The 23,032-nt window shown below is 46.2% G+C and overlaps 1 protein-coding gene across 1 annotated transcript in view; it reads right to left on the bottom strand.

Moving 5' to 3' along the window:
- Positions 1 to 10,059: 10,059 nt before the first annotated feature.
- Positions 10,060 to 23,032, bottom strand: part of RYBP (RING1 and YY1 binding protein) — a 41,628-nt gene continuing 28,655 nt past the window's right edge. Inside the window, exons 3-5 of the mRNA XM_059480269.1 lie at positions 18,175 to 18,351; positions 17,962 to 18,060; positions 10,060 to 14,057 (exon numbers count right to left, since the gene is read on the bottom strand). Of these exons, the coding sequence (XP_059336252.1) occupies positions 13,805 to 14,057; positions 17,962 to 18,060; positions 18,175 to 18,351 (529 nt within the window). The 3' untranslated portion in view covers positions 10,060 to 13,804. The remainder of the gene's footprint in view (positions 14,058 to 17,961; positions 18,061 to 18,174; positions 18,352 to 23,032) is intronic.

Genomic DNA, 23,032 nt, shown 5'->3' with positions numbered 1-23,032 from the left:
GTTACAAGCCCTGGCTGCTGCAGTGTGGGTTTAGGGCACCAGATAATTAAAGGGCACAGGGACAGCATCCATCACACCTTGTCTGAGGACATCTCAGGTCAGATGCAGAGCCAGGACAGCTCAGGCCTGGCAGAACTCAGAAAATAATGTCATTCTCTTATAAAAAACCCCAACAAACAAAACACAACAACACCACCACAAAAAAGCAACTCCTTTGTCCAGGTCAGCAAACCCCATCACCTCTGCCCGGACTGGACCCTGGGGTGGAGCAGGCACTCCTGGCCACAACAGCACCTCAGAGGGCTGAAATCATGATTATAACAAGCAGAGCACTCTGAATAAGCCCTGTTAACTCACTGGTGAAGCTGTCCCAGGGTGGTGTGTGCCCCCCTGTGCCCCCTGCCCTCTCCCTTTGGGGATCCTACAATCAACCCTGGGGTGCAGCAGTGGCTGGGATTGGGGGTTCCTGCTTCCCAAAGGCACCTGGGAGCCTGAAGCTCAGCTCCTCCACTTGCACAGATGTTACCAGAGGAGCAGCCTGGTTTGGAGAATCTCCTTTCTAGGGGTGCTCAGGAATTGTGGAAGCTGGAGCACCACGCCAGGCAGAGGGGTCAGCTCCAGGCACTGGCTGCTGAGCACACTAATCTCAGTGTTTTTCCAACAGAAGAGAGGAAAAAGCCTCATCTCAGCTGAAATACCAAGGCTTTAAAAATTAGTTGCTGCTCATGTGCAGTAGCTCTTGTTATTGAAAACACCATAAAAGTTTTACTGTGCTGACTTAGGGTGCACGTAAAGAACCTCGCTGCTCTTGACAGGCCATAAAGGAACTTTTATGACCTATTGGGTCAATGATTTGCAAAGAAGGATTTACACTGCTGTCCAGGGCTGGGATGAGCTGCTGGAGCAGGAACACACCAGGAATGGCACTCAGAACCTGCTGTGGGATAAATCCAGCACCACAGTGTGTGTCAGCCTGCCTTGCTCTACACAGACTGTGCTCACTCAGAAGGGCACAGGATTATGTGCTGAGTGGGTTTAACTGATTGACCTTTATTCTTTTGGGTTTACAAGTGGAGTTTGAGGAGGAAAAACCTTACCCATGCATCAGCTCAACTCTCCCTCCCCTGGGGATAAACCTTCAGAAATCCAGGCTGAATCCCCAGTGTTGCAATCACTTTATCTTTTATCACAAAATGTCAGCTCCTCTGGTCCAAGGTTCACTTTCAACACTCTCCTGGGGGAGCTCCAGGGAGAGGAGGCCCTGACTTGGTGAAATATCATCACCTTGGACTGATGCTGCTCAGGACAGATGAGAGGGTGTGAGGGAACACCCTGCTGTGCCAGCAGCCTCCCACCAGCATCAGGGCTCCTTTGCCTTCATAAAGCACCGGGCACACAAAGGCCGGGATGCAGCTGCAGGCAAAGCTCCTGTGAAATCCAAACACAGGACAGGGGCCCAGGACCGTTTGCAAGTGACAAAAACTGCTCTGGAAAAGGGACTGAGCCCCCAGTGCCACCTTCCTGGGGCAGCACACCCACCTCACAGCCTCTGATGGTGCCAGCCATGGGGAGAGCAGGATGGTGCCAGCCAGGAGGGAATAGGGTGGTACCCGGCAGGAGGGAAGAGGATGGTGCCAGTCATGGGGAGAGCAGGATGATGCCATCCAGGAGGGAGGATGATGATGCTGGTTATGGGGGAAGCAGGATGGTGCCAGCCATGGGGAGCAGGATGGTGCCAGGCAAGAGAGAGGAGGGTGATGCTGGTTATGGGGAGAGCAGGATGGTGCCAGCCATGGGGAGAGCAGGATGGTGCCGTCCAGGAGGGAGGATGATGATGCTGGTTATGGGGAGAGCAGGATGGTGCCAGTCATGAGGAGAATAGGATGGTGCCAGCCATGGGGGAAGCAGGACGGTGCCAGTCATGAGGAGAATAGGATGGTGCCAGCCATCAGGAGAGCAGGACGGTGCCAGGCACACTCAGAACCCCAGGGATCTCTGCTCCTGAGCCCAGCACCTGCAGGAGGGAGAGAGCAGCCCAGAAAGATCAAACACCTCAAATGTTTCTCTGCGAATGCCAGTGTGAGCTGAAAGGAGAACCAGGGAGCTCTCAGAGCCTGAGGGTGGGAGATCTCCCAGGCAGGCACTGCCAGGGCTGGTGCTGCTCCCTGGGCAGTGTCTGGAGGCTCTCTGAGGGATGAGCCCTGCAGCCCCAGCTCACCCAGCTCTCCAAGCTGCTGTGGAGATGCTCGTGCAGGTCAGACCCTTGGAGTGGGGCCCTGGCAGCCTCCCCAGGCAGCGGCAGCAGCAGCAGCAGCAGCAGCAGCAGCACTGTCCCTGCTGCACTCCCAGCCCCATCCCCAGGCTCACAGCCCATCATGGGCACTGTGGTGGCTGCACTCTGCAGAATTCCCTCCCCAGAGCCCTTCTCCTCCATCCCTCGGCATCCAGATGGATTGAACCAGATTTGCTGCACACGTGGCAAGCAAACGAAATGGTTTCTTTGGCAACAATAATGAAAGCTTAGAGAAAAAGAAAAAAATCTGCTTTCTGTCTCCTGTGAGTCCAGCAGCCCAGGTAACAGAGCGGGAAGCAGAGAACTGCAAGCATCTGCCTTGAATTACTGCTCTGATAGGAATCAGACATGCACTCCAGCATGTCTGCTGCACGTTTATTTATTTATTTGGGCCCTGATTGATTTAAAGACTCCCTATTGCCTGAGCAGCAGCATGGCACAGTAATTCACTTGATCTCTGATTTATATTTCATGTTCAAGTGGAGCAGGACGCTTCTGTCCAGCACAAGGGCTGTGTGTGCCAACGCTGTGCTCAGCAGCTTCAGAGAACCTGGGCATGGAGAGAAGCAAAAGCTGTGGCTGCAGAAGGGATAATCACCAGATAAAAGCCCTGTTACACATCCAAAACTGTGTGGCCAGGGTCACAAACTGAAATGGGGACTCACAAATCACTGTCCCTATTTGCCCCCTTGCACAATGCTCAATTTTCCAGCCAGGATCCATCCTATTTTATCCTCTTCCCAAAGCACTCCCCTCACCCCAAAGCAATCCAGGGGTCAGTGATGGTTGTTCCTGAGCTCTCCAGCCTTTCCAGGATGCTGGAAGACTTTGAGCCTTTTCCAGCTCAGCAGGAGAGAGCACAAGGTCCAAGGCATCCCCCTAAACTGCTCCACTTTGGCCCTGGTGGGCCCGGGATTTCCTCTTTGACCTCCTGCCAGCAGCCCTGGCTGCTCTGCGGTGGGTGAGGTAACTGCACCTAATTAAGTCCCTCTGCTCCTCTGCCTCCCAGATGGAAAAGGATCAAAGCTCTCCAAAGGCAAGGGGGGCCCAGGAGGGGTGGGACAGGAGGGCTGGGAGGGGATACAGCCAAGCAGAGACACCCCCTTTTCCCTGCCAGCATCACCTTCCCCATGGCCCATCCAAAACATCCCCAGGAATGGCCAGGACTCCTCCTGGCCCCAGAGTCAGGAGCCTGTGACCCCTGGGAGACACTGACCCCTTCCCCCATTCCCCCTCACCCTCAGGGTGCCAAGGGCTGCAAACACCCCCAGGAGCTTTGCTGCCACATCGGTGGCGCCAAAAATAGACGCAAGCTATTTCAAACATCTCTCCCTCCTTCTTACAGCAATTGTTACACGGGGCAGAGTTAAGATCTGCTATTCTCTGCTCTGCTTCCCACTTGGAAATACCTTCTAGAAATTAAGGAGGATAAAAATAGTAGCATTGAATGGGAACAGGAGCGAGCTCCTCTCTTCAGAAGATGCTGCAATCACGCAGCGCCCGCGCCCGCGCCCGCAGCCGCCGTGAATAGCTGATCTCCTTCAAAGCACTGCTGAATGAGGTCTTAGCCTCGTAATTTAAGGGGATGAAGTCCTTCCTGAGGCTGTGAAGATTCGGGCTTTCCAGATCTATTATTTTATATTAACTCCTCCTGGACAGCCTAATTAGACAAGGGAGAAAGGGCCGTTCCCTCCCCGCGCCGTTATCCAGGGCGCTTCCTCCTCCCGCCAGAGATTTTATTTGTGCTGCACAGAAGATTTATCAACTGCCTTTATAGCCCTCCCTGCACTAAATCACACTCCTAATGGATAGCCTGAGGTAAGAGCACCACTGTTTATTTTATTATTTTTTTTAATCCATGGAATAGCAGGGATATATGCACTCAGAGCTGCAGGCTGAGCTCTGCCTCCCCGGGCAGCAGTTTTAAGACTCCCGAGTGGAATTACTTGCACTGGCCAAAATCCCAAGAGAGAGCTTGTGAAAGCCTCATCAGGAGCATCTCAGGGTCCAAACACACAGGACAAGCCAGGGATGACTGGAGCAGAGAGGAAGCTTTCCCTGCTCACCCTCTGCTTCTGTGTGCCACCAGGTCTGTGACCAGATCCCAGGTCCCTGCAGGAACAGATTACCTCCAGCTTTGCCAGCAACATGGAAAAAATCCAGATGCAGAGATACAGTTAAAAAATCTCTATTTACCCTAGTGCAGATATCAAGAGCATTGTTAATGCTGGATAAAAGTGAGAAAGGAGAAAACATCACTGGATTTTAGTGCTGTTTGAGATCCACTCCACCATCCCAGCTTTTGGGAATGCCAACCCCCTTCTGGCAAAGCCAACATGAAGGAAAACCTGTTGAGCACCAGCAGAGTCATTAACCCACTACAAATAAACTTCTGATCTGCTGTTAGGGAAAAACATCTCCCAGTGTCCAGCAGGACAAGGCACAAACTCCCTTCCTGCATGGAGAGTCACCCCCAGCCATGCGTAAAACACAGCACTCAACACCTCAGCAGGAATGACTCCAGTGCCTCAGGGCAGGCTCCTCCCCAGGACAAGGATGGATGGTGGTCTCCCTTCTGGTTTCAGCCAGGGATCTGAGAGCTTCACATCCTGCTCCATCCAGCTCCTGCTGCTCAGACAGTGTATGGATGTGGGGGGGAAAGGGACCACTCTGATGAAATCCTTTAGATAATCCCATTTCTCTGGCTGGCAGAGAGGGCAGAGTGACAAAACACCCAGCTCAGGGGAATCACCAGGAGGGAGCTCCACAGTGGCTCCTCACTGCTCTCAGTGGAGTCACCTCCCCCTTGTTTTAACTCATTGCCTTTGACCCAATCTCTTGATTGATGAGGACTTTGGATGTATAAATCTGTGGGATTTATAACTTGGCACAGAAGGAAAATGACAATTGCCATCTCTAATGGCACTTGCAGAGGATCCATGTGAAAAGCAGAGCTGGTCCTGCATGCTAAGATAAACTGAGGCAGGAAACGAGAGGACGGCTTGACAAAGCTGTGGGTGAGGGGTGTCCAGTGGGACCATCACCCTGAGCTGCTCCAGGATTGCAGCACAGCAGCACTGAGAAACAGAGCACAGGCTGCTCTGCTGCTGCTGCTGCTGCCTGGCTGCTCCTGCCAAGGCCAGGGGGATGCCAGGGGGACGGCAGACCCTGCAAAGGCCAAGGGTATGGTGGAGGGGAATAGCAGGGGGATGGCAGGAGGGATGGAAGACCCTGCAAAAGCCAGGTAGATGGCAGGAGGGATGGCAGGGGGATGGCAGGGGGATGGCAGACCCTGCCAAGGCCAGGGGGATGGCAGGGGGATGGCAGACCCTGCCAAGGCCAGGGGGATGGCAGGGGGATGGCAGACCCTCCCAGGATGAGTGGGAAGGTGGAGGCAGCCAGCACAGAGAGCCCCCAGGGCTGAGTCAGACACAGCAGCCTGCAGCAATTCCCCGAAGCTGGCACCCCGCCACTCTCCCGCTGTGGGTGCCATCGCAGCTCCGGCTCGCTCTGCAGGCAGGGCAGGTTCCCGTCACTCACTCTCCCGTGCCACTGTCGCACAGGTCGGTCCCTGTCGGGCTGTCACATCCCGCAGCAATCCCGACCCCGGAACCACCGCGTTCCTTTGCCAGGGAGCTCCCCCAGCTCCAGTCCGCATTTCCCTTCCTCAGCTTCACACCAACAAAACTTGCCTTGAATCGGGAGAACAATGGGAGCGGCTCAATCCGTTTCCATCCCGTGTCCCCGCAGCGAGCACGGCTCCTGGGCACGCGGGGATGCTGCCAGGGAGGCTGCAGGATCTGCTGTCAATTCTGTCCGAGCCTGAACCTCTCACAAAGGCTGAGCAGAGAGATTTTGAGATTTCACAGGCACCCACAGGGCTTCCCCTGGCTGTGGGGCAGCTCCTCCATCCAGGCTCTGTGAACCCTCTTCCACAGCCATCGGGGGTGATGGTGTTCTCAGGGGCTCTTGCACGAGGGAAGAGACGAGGATCTGACTCCGTTTCAGAAGGCTGATTTATTATTTTATGATATATATTACGTTAAAACTAAAAGAATAGAAGAAAAGGTTTCATCAGAAGGCTAGCTAAGAATAGAATAGAATCAGAAAGAATAATAACAAAGGCTTGTGGCTCGGCTCTCTGTCTGAGCCAGCTGACTGTGATCGGCTATTAATTACAAACAAACTAACATGAGCTAATTACAGATCTACTTGTTGCATTTTACAGCAGCAGGTAACTATTGTTTACTTTTTTTTCTTGAGGTTTCTCAGCTTCTCAAGAAGAAAAATTTTAAAGAAAAGATTTTTCATGAAAAGATGGCTGAGACAATTGGGAGGCTCAAGGCTGATGGATGTCTCTTCAAACCTTTGAAAAAAACCCTGGATGTACAAATAAATTAACTCACCCAGAGAGTAGCATCAGCCTTGAGCCCTAACCAGCTCCTTCTGCTGCTCCATGATTTTGTCTTTCTTGGATCAGAAAGAAATTAATTTATTGGAAAGCTACTTTTTTTCCTGCCCTTTCTTCATCTTATTTTTATAAACCCCATAGGGAAGTAAAGCATATGAACAGAGACAGCCTACTTGGTGTGGAAGCCAATTTGCAGAGCAAGACAGCAATAACCACCCAAAAGGGGTGGGAGGGACTGTTGGCCCTATTTACTCTTGGCTTATGCTTGTGATTCCTCAAGAGACTCAGAAAAAGAGTAAATCCCTATCAGACACAACTTTTGACAAGTTGTGCTTTTAAGCTTCACTGCACTTTTAATCTGTCCTATAGAATATCTCTGCAATCTATGTAAAAATACACCATCTACATTTAAGATTATAGCTTGTATGTATTAGATAGGTATCAATTCCTGGGTGAAGGCTGAATTAAAATTTCAGTGGTTCTGCTTCTCTACTGTGAGCTTTAATCCCTCCTAAAACACACACACAAACATGGAAAACTCCTCCTGCCAACTCCACACCAAACCTCCTGGGCAACATGGATCAGAGAGCACAGCATGGGGAGGAACCAAAATCAGCTTTATCCATTCCCATTCTACTCACCTGGGCCACTGTGAGCTGTTCCTAGAGCATTCCAGCCTCCCCCTGCTCACAGGGATTTTCTGTACCCAAATTCAGCTCCCAAACTTGGTTTTTTCCAACGCTTCAGATCTCCCCCCTCAAACTCTGTCCAGCTCCAGTAGCTGTGGCCAATTTAAAAGCTGCCTAAAAAAGCTTTTGATGTGCTGTTATCAAGTGTGCATACACTGGGAATTTCACAGTATTTCAGGGAATATCAGCTTTGGATGGCTCTGCCTCACCTGCTGGCAGGAGGAAGGGAGGATTGCCAAGGCAGGGCTGTGGAGCAGCAGGGATTCTCACACTGGGACTCTCCACTTGTCACTGGGCCATTTTCAGCCCTTCTCAGAACAGCTTTGGAGAAGGGGGGAAGCGGAACAGTCTCTAAAGGATGTCAGAGCACTTTTGACAGCTCCTAACAATGAAGGAAAAAAGGTTGGAAAAAATTAAGGATGTTAGAAAGTAATGAAATTCCAGTATCCAGGGAATAATAAATAGTCATGGTGGAGAGCAATGTCTCTCTCTTTCCTTTTTCCTTTTTTTTTGTATGGAGACAGAGGAGAACAAGGGAGTATTTGTTTCTTGATTCCTCATCTGGGAAGCAAAATGGCTCGTGCTTTCTGTGCTTCCTGCACAGCCAGGGCTGCCAGATCAGCTCCTGCTGAGTGAGGAGTGATCCCTGTCTGAGGAGCACCAGGGGATGCTGAGCTGTGCAGCACTGGCTGCAGGAAAGCAGCATTTTTACCTTTACTGTCAATGCCAACTGCAGACCAGAGCTAGGCACACAGTGCTCTGCACTGCCACAGGCTTCCCTGCTCTGCCACAGGGAAGTTTTGGAAGAGGGATAATTGCAGTGGTGTGAAGTGCTTTGATGAGGAAATTCTGAAACAGCTTTTGATGTTATTGGTGATCTCTGCATGCAGGTTTTTCTCTGCTGAGAATAAACAATGAGAAAACACAGCTGAAGTTTCCAGTGTCTTCCTATTAGATGTGTTCAGCTGGAATCAGCATCAGCCCCAACCCTGTCTGGAAAAAGGCTCCACACACAAATATCAAGCAATCCATCATGGTAAGGGAAAACAGTGAACAAGCCTTGCTGTGTCTGCTGACAGCAGGAGCAAAGGCAAGCAAGACTTGGGCATGTAAATATTCAAGGAACAGCCAAGAGAAAGGCAGGCAGAAAGACCTGACATTTCCCTCTCCTTGTTACAACTACAAAAGGCACGAGGGCATCCAGGTGTTACAAAATGCAGCCAGTCTCCCTCTTCCTTCCAGATCCTGCTGGCTCTCCAGATCAGTTTGTTCTGGTTTCCTTTTAATCTGATCAGTTTGTGAATCACAAGTGAAGTTTCACAGCTCTGCTCTGTTTAAAGCATTACAGACCCAGGTTTCCCTTTAGATAACCGAGTGGGACTGTAGGAATCCATCCAGCCTGCTGCCAGGCAAGCCACCAGCCTGAGTCCGTGCATGTGCATCCTGGAGGGATCCACAAATCCGTGAGTGTGGCACTGCATCTTCTTCATGCACTGACAGCCAGTGGCAGGGACAGCTGCAGCTCCAAGGTGGCCCTTGGCCCATATGGCTCCAAGGCAAGGAATTTCCATTCCAGTCACCTGAAATCCCAGCAAAGGTGACTGGGCAGGCTCTGAGGGAGACAACACTGCCATTAAGTCTTTTGCTGGCTCCATTCAAGCTTTTACCTTCATATTCAAGCACCAAGGTGATGAAGATGCAGCTGCCTCCTCCTCTCCCTGCAGCTCTTATGCTTTGCCCCTCTCGCAGCTTTGGCTGGTGACAGGTTGAGGACAGGGACTGTACACTCTTCAAGGCAAGGACTGTTCCTCTCCTCAGTCCTCAGCATGCCAAACAAGTGCTTTTCAGGGCTGTAGAACAACCACTGCCTTTCCTGTTTCTTCTCATTCTTGGCACAAAAGGCACCTGAATCGCTTCCAAGTGAGGTTAAAAGCATTCAAGCGTCTGTTTGCTCATGGGGTTTTCTAAAGCGACCTCTCTTTGGAACACACACTTCCCTCAGCATACCTAAAAGTATCCAAATGCCTTTTCCTTTAGGAACTGCCTTTCTCTTCCCAGGAAAAATATTCTGTCCCCTTGGCATTTTATCCGTGGCTTTGTAGTCAAATTTCAACTTCATATTTGAACAGTTACATCACACATCTCCCATCTCCGTGGTGGAGGGGAAACACAAGCTAGAAAGAGCACAGTGATTCACATCACCTTGTTTTCTAGGCAGAAACCAAAACACTGCTTGCAAAATACCAGTATTTTTATGCAACAAAAATACAATTAGACTCTCAATTACATTTTATTAAATTTACTCCTGGGACTTTGTTAGTGCAAGACAGGCAAAGGAACTCCCAAGGGCTCTCACTAAATCCTCTGCACTAAGCCTTGCCACTCCTGCAGCTACAGAAATGGGAAAAATTATTATTTCCAGGGACCAGAAACCCCAATTCTGCAGACACATCTGCCACAAAGTCTCCCCCAAGTCGTGAGCCCCAGGGAACAAACTGGATTTACTCACTTGACTGAGGTTTTCCATGGGCACAACCTGTGTTTGCAGAAGTGGGTGCTTGAGCAGTGGCTCAGGAACGAGCAAGACACACTGAGGAGCTGCTCCAACAAGAGGACTCTCCACCTTTTCTGAATACTGGCATCTCCCAAAAAAGAGAGCTTGCAGATTTAATTAAATTTTACTATTTTATTTGTGAAAAAACTACAAGCAGAATTCATAAATAGACATTTCTATTTAAAGCAGGAAAATGATAAAGTGGCTTCTAATAACAGTCGTGCACATGCCAGTAACAGGAATATATTAACATCTTTTATTTGCTAGACAAAGAGCAGTGTCCAATATAAATTTCCCAAAAACATTTAAGACCTGTGAATTTCTGACCAGTTCACAAAACCACCATTGACACTTTAGCATGAAGATTAAAACAAACCTAACAGGACTGTCAGCTCTAAAGACTTTACAGAGCGGAAAAACTTTCAGAAGCGTTATACAAGCTGTCTTTCTGGGCAAATGAAAAATAGAGCTCGTATAATACATTAACATAAAAATCCACAAGATAAGATTATGTTTTGACATACTTAAACAAGCAATCTATATTTGTCTCCAACAAACAAAGCTAAGGAAATAATGTAACCATCTTTACACAGTAAATTAAGGTTACAAGTCATACACAAGAACAGAACTGCTTGCGCATTAAAAACTGTTCAGCTCCATTGTCATACTCTAAATGTTGGCTCTTAAAACCATTCGGTTACATACAAGCAAAGGTTATTATATAGTCAGCAATTAATAAATTTTCAATAATTTAAGTTTATGGTAGAGCTTAAAAAAGTAGACTGAGAATGATCTTGGTAAGGCAGGTGAAAACATCTCAGTGGAAATAAACTCACAGAAGCTGCTGCCAAATTTTGGGTCTGTCCAATTTGAAGCAAAGTTCCAATTGAAATAAATAGCCTGGTGGTGTAAAACGCTGTCACCTTTCCTTCGCAGAACTACGTCAACTGAGCGAGTCAGGCAAGCTGTGTCGGTGTCTGTGTGTGTGTGTCTGTGTAAGAGTCCAAACTTTGCCATCGTAACACTGTGCTTCACTTACCTGCGTTCTGTGCCACTGAACACCGTGAATCTGGTCCTTCCCTACGCTAGTGTTTGCTTGCTGTGGCTCTGGAACACCTTCCCCACCCAGGGCGGGCCGGCCCACGGCCAGGGCACGGAGGGAACCGCGCCCGCGGTGCCGCGGGAACGCCAACTCCCGGAATGGTGACAGCAAACGCTGTCCTTCAAACCACAACAGCTACGGGTGAGGCTGGGGCTTCAATGCTTAGCTAGCACTTCCCAACTGATTGCAGAATTACAGGTCACTCGTTCCAAAGAAATTTTCCCATCTGTTTGTAGCAAGCTACTTCATCGAGGAGGCACGCCAAAGGGACAGATGTTACCGACTTTACCACGAGTAGCTGGGTATGGTGTTAAAGCTTTTCAACTGATCTACAGGTCTAGTTTCACTTGAAAAAGAAGCAATTTCCTGGTACACAATGCTATTTTTTTTCTTTTTTTTTTTTTTTTTGCACAAATTCCCAGATCCAACAAAGAAGGTGAGCGCGTGGTTTGACTTGAAGCACCAGAAAGAGCCCTGCTGAGGCCAGCGGGACCAGCCACTCGCTCACGCTCTTGGCTGGATCACGGCCGAGATGCACGCAAGCCTAATTGATAATGGATCATTTATAAAGCAGTGCAAAATATACAAGTTCAGGGGCATCTTCAAAAAATCTCTCTTAAAAAATTATTCCAATACATTTCAGTAAAATAAATAAATATGGCTGACCAGTTTACCCTCCCTGAGACCCTTAAAGGAATAGTAAAAACTGGAAAAGGAATGTCTTTGCAATATCCCACTAATGTTAAAATGTGGATTGAGATATTCATAGTATTTAAAACTATGTATAATAAATTGTCTTGATGCTCATAGGAAGCATCTGTTTTCCTTTGGTTCTTTAATACTTTTAAAAATGCTTACAAAAGACAGCCTATACTGTGAATATAAGCAGAATTAAGTCGGGGTGCCCATGCTAACGTTCAGAATAAAACCACTGCTGCCAAGGCACTGCCACTGCACATGCCTTCATGCAGGGGCCCTACCAGATCCCTTACTCACACATTTCTGTCACCAGTGTGAAAGGAACCTACATCTGCTACTCAAAACCACACAGATTTTAAAAGAAATCTTAAATTGGTTGCCTTCACAAAGAGAAATTTCTCTTGCCAAGCAAATAATTCACAATATAACAAGCAGGCACAAAGTTGTCAAAATGTGGCCCTCTTTCATCATGCCCAAAAGTTATGCATTTGATGTCAGATGAAGCCACAGCCTCTGTGCCTGAAATTACTGCAAAGCACCCTGGGGCCACTAAATAAAGATGAAAAGCCAAAGAGGTTTGGGGTTTGTTTTGCTTTTTAACAAAAGTTTGTTTCACCTCTTCAGCCGAGTGTTTTAGCAGGATAATGCATGGAAGGTAAACTGTAAAGCAACACTAACAGGCCAGGAAAAGAAATCATAGTCTGGATAGCTTTAGAGTAAGAATGAAGGAGATGCTGGTCATGAGCATAAGCCACACATCGCTCACTTGCCAGCACAAAACTTTTCCCTACTTTTGCTCCTACAGCAGGAGACTCGGAAGTGTCTGAATGCTGACAAGCCCATCACTGGACAGGATGCTGCTCAGAAACCACTCTTGGGACACAGATGGATGCCAAGGAGAAGAGCCACCCCAACGGCGTGGATGGGACAGATGGGACAGGGCTGACAAGCACCGACCCACACGCGGCTGGAGTGAGCACCAGCTCCATTCCTGAGCTCAGGAATGCTCCCAGGCTCCCTTCAACCCACAGCAACCACTCCAGTTCCAGTTACTTGGGGCACTGAGGCTGCTGGCTGCAATTCATTAAAAACACCAACACGTGTGGGACTGGCTGTGCAGGACACAGCCACGCTCATGTAACCAAACACACGGATCTGGGGTGTAACACCAGCAGTCTGGTTGGGAATGCTTCTGCTCCAGCTGGGCATGGACCTGCACATCACCAACCTGAGTGACCCTAGGGGAAACACCAGCTACCTGGAGCAATCCTCTCTCATCTCAGATCCCAAGCTGTAACAATTAAAACCGTGTCCAGTACGCTTTAGCCATCGCTTAGGGAAGAAACGGGGAAGGAACAATAGAGAGAACAGGTCCCATCCAGGTTCAAACCCTCAGGAACACTTTTCACCTAAGACCAGTTCCATTTCAGTTTCAGTACTTTCACAGAAGGGGACTGTCCCAGATCTTGAACGGTTCAATTATTTTGTTTTATCACTTCACAGTGTTTCAAGCACCAGCGTTTCCATGTATTGGTTTCAAATAACCCTTTATATATATTTATTTATATATATATTTATATATAATTTATATCAAAACTGATAGTACACAGTATAACTGGAAGAAGAACTGAACTTAAAAAGGATATGTTGAAAGAGGATGGAGTTTGTGAATGCAATAAATAAAGCCCCCTTCCCACCCCACCCACTCCCTACCCCAAAACAAAAAGTTGTCATGTTCATGGAAAATTGTGCACAGCAGATATTATAAAAAAGTAGATTCAGGAGCACATCCAATTATAAATGATTGTTAGGAAAATCATATAAAACAATGGAATACATAAAAGTGTCAAGAGTAATCGCTAGGGTGAGAAATTCCTTGGTGGCCAGATGCCCACGGCAAGCAGAAATTATCCTGGTTGCATCAGTAAGAGGTCGATGTCCGAGAAAGTGTGTTCAAGCACAGAAGAGGCTCTCCAGGATTTGAACAGCGTGGGCAGGTGGAGTGTTTGAATTTCATACCCTGATTCATAGTTTCCACAACTCCATGTGCAATTTTTCAGAAAGATTCGTCGTTGACTGCCGACATGTCCCCCTTGGGCGTGGAGGAACGGGACGAGCCCTTGTCTGTGCTCTCAGAGCCCGAGCTGCTCTGATTCTGTTGTTCTGATCCTGCACTGGAGGTCACTGTAGAAGACGACGTGGATGAAGAGCGAGTCTTTTCTTTAAAGTCTGTGATAATTACTGTGACATTTCCCACTGTGACTGCCAGCTGCTGTGCGGTACTTCTGTCCACATTTTTCAGTCTGGGTCTAAAACAAATGAGAAGATATTTATTAAAACGATAAAAATAAAGGAGAAAGGGGAAGTTTATTGGGAAAAGCATTTGAAAACAAACTCGGTGTGACTTGTGCTCCCTCGCCTGTGCAGTTGGCAGCGGCTGGGAGGAAAAGCCAGGCAAGCAGAGTGCTGCAGAGCAGCAGGTGTGCCCCGCTCCCTGTGCCAGCCAGGCTCCCTGTGCCTCTGAGGGCTGCAGGGCACACTCAGCCCCAGAGAACAACCTGGCTCACAGCTCTGCACAGGGAGTCTCCTGCAGGCTTCTTCCTCTCCAGCCCTGCCAGAAAGGAGGACACCACAGCAGAGCCAAGCGGACAGGAGCCAGACAGAGCAAAGGATCTCCTCCCCAAGGGGCAGATGAAAGACTTCTCTTATCTAAATTCACCATCTCATCATGTGCCCTGATGTTATGAGACTGTGACTCTGTGGCTGTGACTCTGCAATACAAAACCACATGAAAGCATTCGGCCATGGCTCTTTCATTCCCCATGTTGGAACTCTGCAGCTGCAAACAACACAGGCACTGGGACAACTTGGCTTCTCTTTCAGCTGCTTTGAGCTTATACAAATCAGATGCCCAATCAGCCTATGGATAAAATAGCCCATAATGTTCCCTCTGGAATTGAAGCTATTGTAAATAAAATCCAAAATGTACAACGGTATTTTTTGCAGCCAGAGCTTTTGGTTAGGGGAAAAAGAAAAGGGGAAAGAAAAAGCCACAAATCACCCGAAAAGAACCCACTGGTATTTATTGCTCAGGATTATCTCAGTAATTTGCATGCTGTGCTATCATTCAATTAGTAATGTAGCTAATAAGGGTCGAAGCTCTAGGAAGCTGACATTCAAGCACATTTCACGGGCTGGTCCAAAGCTCTGCTTCAACAAGCCTTGGACATTCCTCCAGCTACCAGCAAATTCCAAGTCAGCTGCAGAGACTGCTGTAATTTACAGCTTTTGCTCCTAATTAAGGGTCAGACTTAAGCAGCAGAATATTCCCAATAGGGAAATTAAAAGGGAGAGTCTTTATACATCAGTGAAAAGTAGCTTGCTGAGAGCTGCCTTATTGAGAGGGATGGAGGGAAGGTAATTTACTTTGGGATCAAGCTTCAGCTTTTAAACCACTCTGCCTTTTCTCCTCCTCACTTGCAGCACACAAGGCTAGTGCAGTAAAACAGAAAAAGAGGGAATTAAGCTCATTTTCTACCCACCATGAATACTCAATGGCTTGCAGTGGTAAGTTAACAAGGAGAAAGTCCTTAAGCAGCAGTTATCCAAGTGGTATTCCAGAATCAGAACAGAAAAATGCATTGAGGACAGATGCACAGCTTCCAAAATAGAACAATTGTATTTCTGCAAACTTCCTCACCAAAAATAAAGTTACCGCACCAAAAATAGTATTTTCTTATCTAACCTAGGAGGCTGCTGCAATTTTTAACAAGTACCACAGGAAGAGCACTTTTAACAGACAAAAAATACAAACAAAACCCCAAAACACTGCTGCATTGGGGTCAGTGAAACTCCTCCTTGCAGCAGCCCCTTCGCTCCAGGACCGGCCTTTCCAAGCCCGGAGCCGCGCTCTGGATTCCCGGGGCAGGGAGATGCGCCCACACTGCACACACACGCTCACAGGAGCTGCCAAGCTGCACAGGCAGCCACGGGGAGGTGAGATGATGCCACCTCGTTTGTGGCTTCCAAGAAAGGCCGGCTGGCTGAGCAGGGTTTGAGGTTTCCGCGGCGCTCGGTACCGTCCCGGCAGATCCCCGCACGGCCGCCGCTGTTCCCGGAAGCCAAGCACGGGGATGTGTTTTCCTCCCCGAGTTCCTCTAGGAAACCCAGTCCTTCCTGGAATTTGCCTCGGTCATTTGTTTCCTCTTGTACTCAGAAAGAGCCAAAATGCTGGCCCAGATACCGGAACAGAGCCCGCTGCCTCCGCCTTCCTACAGGGTTGGACACGAACTCTGGCTATTGCTCGTTAAAGGCAGCTCTGAGAGGTGGAATTAGCTTAAAAAAAATAAAAAAATGAGCTGCCCATGCATCTCTAAATGCCAGGAGAAAGTAACATGGAGGGTGTGGGAAACAGGGCTGAGGTAGAGGATTTCCCCAGAGTCCCACTCACAAACATTCACATTATCACTTCTAGAACTGAGCCTCCCAACCATTTCTCTGGGAGGTTTTCAGGGTTTCCCCTGTACAAAGAGTTGATTAAGCACAGATGGAAACCACCAATCTCTTCAGCACATGCATACAATTTTTGCCTCTTATAGAAGAAAGGGATTGGCCCACTCATGTTATTTTGCAAAATTAAACACCCTGATGCTTCAGGTTTATAGCAAAAGGGTTTTATGGCCAAATAAGTGAAGTGTTTCAAAACATTCAATCTGAAAGTACACATGAAGGCATGGTATAAATCAAGACATATTGTCAGAAACAGGCATGGTATCCAAGAAATTTAAACAGGATTTCTTAAAAATCCAGAGAGCCCTAAAAGACAATTTACAAAAAAACCCAGAAAAACTGTTAAGCAATCTGGGCATGAAAAAAACTTATCATTCTGTAAAAATCAGAAAAATACTCTTGACAGCATTCTTCAGAATTGCAAGAAAAATTCTACTAAATAAAACACTTAAAAAGACAGTTTTAAGAAGTAAAGGAGATGAGGTATCCTTTAAAAATACCCAGCTAGACCTGGTACTATTAAGGCTTAATTAGGCCTGGCAAAAGCTTGCCACAAAACACGGACTAAAAGACTTTGCAGTAGACAGAGTGACTCCTTTAATGAGTAAAAACAATTATTTGATGTAATCTCTCAATTTAATATTATGTCATTACTCAAGTACATCAGGTCTCCTGCATCCTAAGTCTCAAAATAAGTACCATTTAAAGAGGAACAGGACAAGAAAAGAGTCACTGCAATAAAGCTGCCTCTCTGTAATCAAATCAGGAATGGACACTTCTCTCTTTGGGGGCTGAGGAAGAGTTAACAGCAGTCCCTGCAAACAGCTCAGTCTTGTAGCACAGCAGATTTCACTCACACTGCCCTCACTGCATTTCAGGGGGTTACCATGCAAAGGATATTCCCTCTTTTTCAAGATTTTCATGCTATTATTTGAAAACTTCCAAGACAAGAGTTTTCTGTAGTCACACCTTGCCAACTTGAATGCCAACAGCAGTGCCAACCGTATTTCCCATGTGTTTTACCAGGGTTTGCAGCTAATACTGCCTCAGTTCATGTGGCTTCACTGTAAAACACCTATTACAGCACTTTTTAAAGAGAGATGCAGTTCTTATACAGCCCACACAGGCAAAGCACCCATTTCAGTTCTGCCTCCTGTAGCTCTCAAGTTCAATAATACAAAAACTGTTCTGTGAAGCTAAATTTTTGATTTAAAAAAATGGAAGAACAGTATAGGCAAGACTAGGAATAAACCTCTCTCCATACACTCATTTCAAACTTAGCCAAATATCAAACCAGCCATTTGTGCTTTTTGTTGATAGCAAGATCCCAGCAAATCTGTTCATGTATACTTAGTTCCTGTATACTTGGAAAATTATCTCGACAATTACAGTGACTGAAATACAGATAAGGAAGTAAAAAAGTAACCTTTGTTACTGCTATCAAGTGATGATAAGAATTTGATACCATTGCTGGTTAATGTTTTTCCCCCACTGTGTCTACAGTCAAAAGCATTACTACCCAACTGACAATACAATTATTTTAGCAGAGAAATGAAAACAGAATGGACAACAGAATTAATACTTCCAAAGCCTGAATGTGTCCTCACTAGCAGAGTGTTCAAGTGCTCGTACATCAAAAAAAGAAGCGTTTGCTTTTTAACACAGTTCTCAGATACCACAGGCTCAACTTTAGTCTAGAGTTACCTTGAAGTGTGATTTGAGTCGCTGGTCTTTGTTGTAGTATTCCCAGACTGTATGCTGTTTGCTTCACTAGGAGGATCTTTCACAATATCCGACTTTGGTCTGTGAGAATTGGAGGGAAGAGGGAGATTACAATGTTGGTTTAACTGCACAATTAACCAATGCACAGTGCTACTGAAATCACATCACATTTAATACTGCATCCTTCAAACTCACTTAGTCTTCTTGTTAGTGTTCTTCTTTGTAACACTTGGACTAATTTCCTTCTCTTTGTCAGGTTTTTCTTTGTCTTGTTTTTCCACTTTCTCCTTCTTCTCCTTCTTAGGTGGTGGTGGGGTTGCATATTGCTGGGCAACTTGTTGTGCCACCAACTGAGAGTTTATTCTAGGTTTTCTATAATGACAATGAAAAGAGAGATCTATAGTCAGTCTCACACAGTAAAAATAACTATGCTGAGAGCAGTATGAAGATTTATTTCAGCAACCAGGGAAGAACACTCCACTTAAAGAACCAAATGGATGTCCTTATTTGATGTGAAGTACTACTGCTGTTACCAAACAAGACAGAAACGCTAAAAGAAAGAAATACTCTGAACTGCTGTTTCATCAGGTTTTAGTATCTAACATTATGAAGTGTAATGCTCCCTTTCTTCATCTATGTCATGAAATCACAGGCAATTTTGGGGGGAACAGCAGTGAAAAATAAGCTTTCAAGAAGCTGCCAGCCATACAGTGTGGCTACACTTTAAGGAAAGGAACAGAATGTGACAAAAAAGTTTCCTGATAAACATCAGCCTCCTTCATATCCTTCAGTTTAATTTCTCAAATAAGCTTCTGGTTCAGCAGCAGCAAACCTTGCACAAATAACAAAGAACAAGAGAAGGTAACTGAGATGACTTTGTCCCGAGGGCTGGGCTGGCAGGAGCACAGGAGACAAGTGGGCATTCACAGTGGCACTGGGAACAGCCGTGCCAGCCTCTGACACAGCGGCCTCACACCATTGTCCCCAGTGTGCCCTGACACAAAACACCAGCAAGTGCCTTCCAAAGGCTGCTTCCACTGCAAGTTATGGCTCACACAGAGAGGAGCTTTGCATGAAAACAATGTCTTGGTTATTGATCCTCTCATATCCCACAGGAATTGGTACCTTTGTCTCTCCTGCATTCCTCATCCAAACTCTCATGTTCTCTTTTGGCAACTCAAAAACTTTCCCCCCTGGCATATCACAAAGCAATTTATACTCTGAATACTTCAGCTATTCATGATTGATTTGATCCCTTCAACACTCCAGAAAGATCTGTACTCCCTGTGACCACACAGCTCGTGGGAGAGGAACAAAACCAGGTAACCAACTCCCTTAGTCCATAATAAACCAAATGCTAATTGCAACAATTGCCCAGGCTTGTCCAGAGCTGTTAAATTGTTCATAAATTCAAATCAAATTTGCACACAGATCAGACTACAACAGATTGTCAGTGAAAGCTGCACCCAAGTACCATCAGCTGTACAGCTGGTGAACCCCAGGGCTTTGTGCTGCAGAGCTCTGTACCTGCACCCAGCTTTTACTGCAAACACCCAGAGAGGTTTCAAGCACCTACTTAGTGGTGTGATGTGTTGGAAAAAAGTCTAAAACATTAATTGCTCACACATAACATTTGCATTGAGAGATTATATACACAAGGGAACACCCAGAGAATTTCTACTCCTGTCATGGGAAAATCCAAGTATCTGAGTATCTGTAAGCCTCTCTTGGTACTGGTTTCCTGTAGAATGGTATAAAGATATTTTTACTAAATCAGATCTACCAAAGTATTTCATTTCTCTACCACAGATTATCATAAATTCTATGCAATAAAGTGAAATCAGACCCCTGATCCATCTCAACACCTCTGGCAATCGGACTTTTCACCCAACATAGAAACTGTAACTCAGCTGATGCTACAATCTGCATACACATCTGAGTGAACAAGGATCTGCTCTTCAGCCTTAAATAACTGTGATACTGAAACGTTTTGCAGATCAGATGAAGCAGTTACCTGTTCCACAGAACAGTGAAGACATTTAGCATCCCTGAAATCCAGAATACAGCAATTTCTGTCTGTATGACTAAGAAACATGTAAAAAGAAGAGGTTTGGTTACATGGAAAAGATTTTCAGATTGATGCAACCACACTAAAAGCTGACAACAGTAACTTGTGTCAAGCAACCTGCTCACCACCTACTAAAAAAAAGATAAAATGTCAAGAAATCTTCAAAGAGAGGACAGATACCATCTCCCTGCATGATTATACATGATTAACTCACTGCTTGACACTGTCACTTCTGCCCAGACTTACAGTTATTTGCTGTTTACACAACAAATAAGTCAGAAACCTGAGCCATTCATAGGAAATCCCAATTGATGACTCTGAGAGGTTTTCCCACTTTGCACAACTCTGACTTGCTCCTTGTGATGTGATTTCCAAGCCTTGTGCCCAGCCTGTGCAGCTGCCCTTCCTGTTGCAGGAGTGCTGCACTGCTTGAACAGAGACATAAATATTAAAATGTAAACTAAAATAAAACCCAAACCTGCATAAATATGTCCCACTGTATTTCCCCAGAGAAGGCTGGAATGGCAAAAGGACCAGCCTTGAAGCACTCCTGTGGAGACACTGCCCCATGCTCTTCTGTTCCTTATCTGTACCTGTGACAGCACACTGCATTTATTGAGTTTGATCATTTTCTGGCCAGTCACTGACCTAACCAGCACAGCTTCTCCAGAATCCCAATTTGCATATTCCCTCTTACCCACCAGGATGGTTTGCTGGTGAGGGCAAAGGCAAAGCTGGAAGGGAAGAGAGCAGGAAGCAGGCAGGGACCAGTGGGAAGGAGAACCAGCCCTGCCGTGAGGGAGGGAGCACAGAGCTGCTGAGACTTTGGTCACCACTGAGCATCTTTCAAGGTCTGCTGCACTACTAAACAGATTTTTTAAAAAATAATGCAAATAACCCAGCAACTTTCCAGTTCCTAATCTGACTGTTTCACCCATGGCAGCAGCAAGCTTAGGAAGAGGGTAAAAACCAGGTAATTTAAGTAACTGGCAGAGTAATAGTAATAATAATAGGAGTAATAAAATCCTTCAAGTAAGGCCCACACTGCCACTACAGCCAGGACACACTGGTTAAAAGCCCTTTACTGAAAAGCCAAGCAAAGCAAGTCAAGCAGCACATTTTTAACCACAGCAAACTATAACCATAGGAACCACGATTGAGTAAAGCAGCTGCAACATCCAAAACTTACTCCAAGTTTCCCTGCCTACCAAAAATGATTTATTTGGCCACCTCCAAAGCGAATGCTCCAACCCAGACACACCACTATTATATTAAAGTAGTTATCACTTAGGCAGAACAATGTGAACAGGAAGTTGCAACTACTTCTAAACTTTATTTTTAAGAATAAACAGCTACAGAAACAAGTATTAACCATTTTTTTACCCCAAAATCTTCTCATTGGTTTACTTTCTGCAACATTCAAGAGTTCAGGTACACAGAGAATACTTCTAAGTGACAAAAATCAAACCCTGGCTCAGCTCTTCAGGCTTCCTAACCGGCACTCATGCTTAAGGAAAAATTGTGTTGTAACCTACTGGATCTGAAGTATCAACAGCACTCACAACTCACAGCTAAAAAGCCTCAACTTCCCAAAAATTATCTGAAGAGATGCAATACTTAGTGCTTGACTTAGTTCTTGAATTTTCAATGCAAGTATCTGAAATAGGTGTGCTCTCTCCTATCTGAACTTCTTTATGATAGTGAAGTTATGCTTAGGTAATTTTCCCCTAATTTAGGTGACAACCTGAGTAAAGATCCAGCACTGATGTGACAAACAAATGCACATAATTTTTCTTTTTACAACATAAAGAGGATTGTCTTCTCCCTCTCTAAAACTAAGAACAATTAAATGAAATTAAACTGTGCTTTCAAAGTTATGTACAGACAAATAAATTGTTCCACATTAACTGAAAGGCAGTTTACATCCCAGGAGCAGACATCTGCACAACAACTCATGACCTCTGCAGCAAGGACACACTGCTGCATGAAAAAACTGAAATATATCTGTCTGCTCTAAGAATGGCTGTGGCACCTGGGTCTCTTCACCATCAACTCCCGTAAATGATGCACACAAATAATCTTTAATACCTTTTAGTAACAGATTTCACAGAAACCCTGTGCCTGCAAATATAAACTATATGCAAATATACACACATATATATATAAATACACACTATATGCAAATATTGTACCTTCAGATTGCCATGTGAAGTGACACTGGGATGTTTCACTCATGGGAAGTGGAATAAATGCACAACTTTTCTGAAGGGCTCACTACCTACACTGCTGTGCTCTTTTAATAAAGTAAAAATTAAAAAGCGAAGTGTAACTTTAAAGGTTCTGCCAAGTAGTGTTTCACTACTGCATTTCCTTCTGTATCTCAAAGCTTCCCTTTAAATCATGCCTCAGAACCAAATCCAAGAGCAGGGACACCAAGGAATTCTGCTGCTCCCCTCACAACCCCTGCAAGCAGGCTTAGGATGGAGCAGCACAAATCACCACACATCAACGCAGGAGTTACTCTGACCTGGATTTCAGCAGGGATACAGGAGGATAAGCTGCACCTCATTTTTCATGTGGCTGAGTTCTGTGTCTGCCTGGGATTTCTCTGGCCCTGCTGCCTTGAGAAAAGGGAAGGCACCAGTCTCCTGCAGACACCAGGGACAGGGAAGTGCCTGGGCTTTATCCCTGCAGCACCACAGCCCCGGAGGGACCCCGGCAATCCCCAGGAACATGGATCTAATTACAGCTGCTCTGACTTCCCTACAACTATGTTATCAGAGGAATGAAAGTGGCATCGAGTGGGATTTCAGAGTCAAAAGCCTCATGTAACGTGAAGTGGGGAGGATTTGGATAATTTCATGCTGTTCTGCCTTTGATGCACGCGGTGATACCGGCCGACCTCTGCGCGGCTCCGCGGCACTCTCAGAAAATGTGTTTCGTGCACTGTGCAGTGTGAAGTACATGACTATTTTAATAACCCCA

Source organism: Ammospiza nelsoni, chromosome 11 (genome assembly GCF_027579445.1).
Source record: "Ammospiza nelsoni isolate bAmmNel1 chromosome 11, bAmmNel1.pri, whole genome shotgun sequence".
NCBI classification, from domain to species: domain Eukaryota; kingdom Metazoa; phylum Chordata; class Aves; order Passeriformes; family Passerellidae; genus Ammospiza; species Ammospiza nelsoni.
Note: the sequence above shows the minus strand (reverse complement) of the source record. Positions and strands in the feature narration are given on the sequence as shown.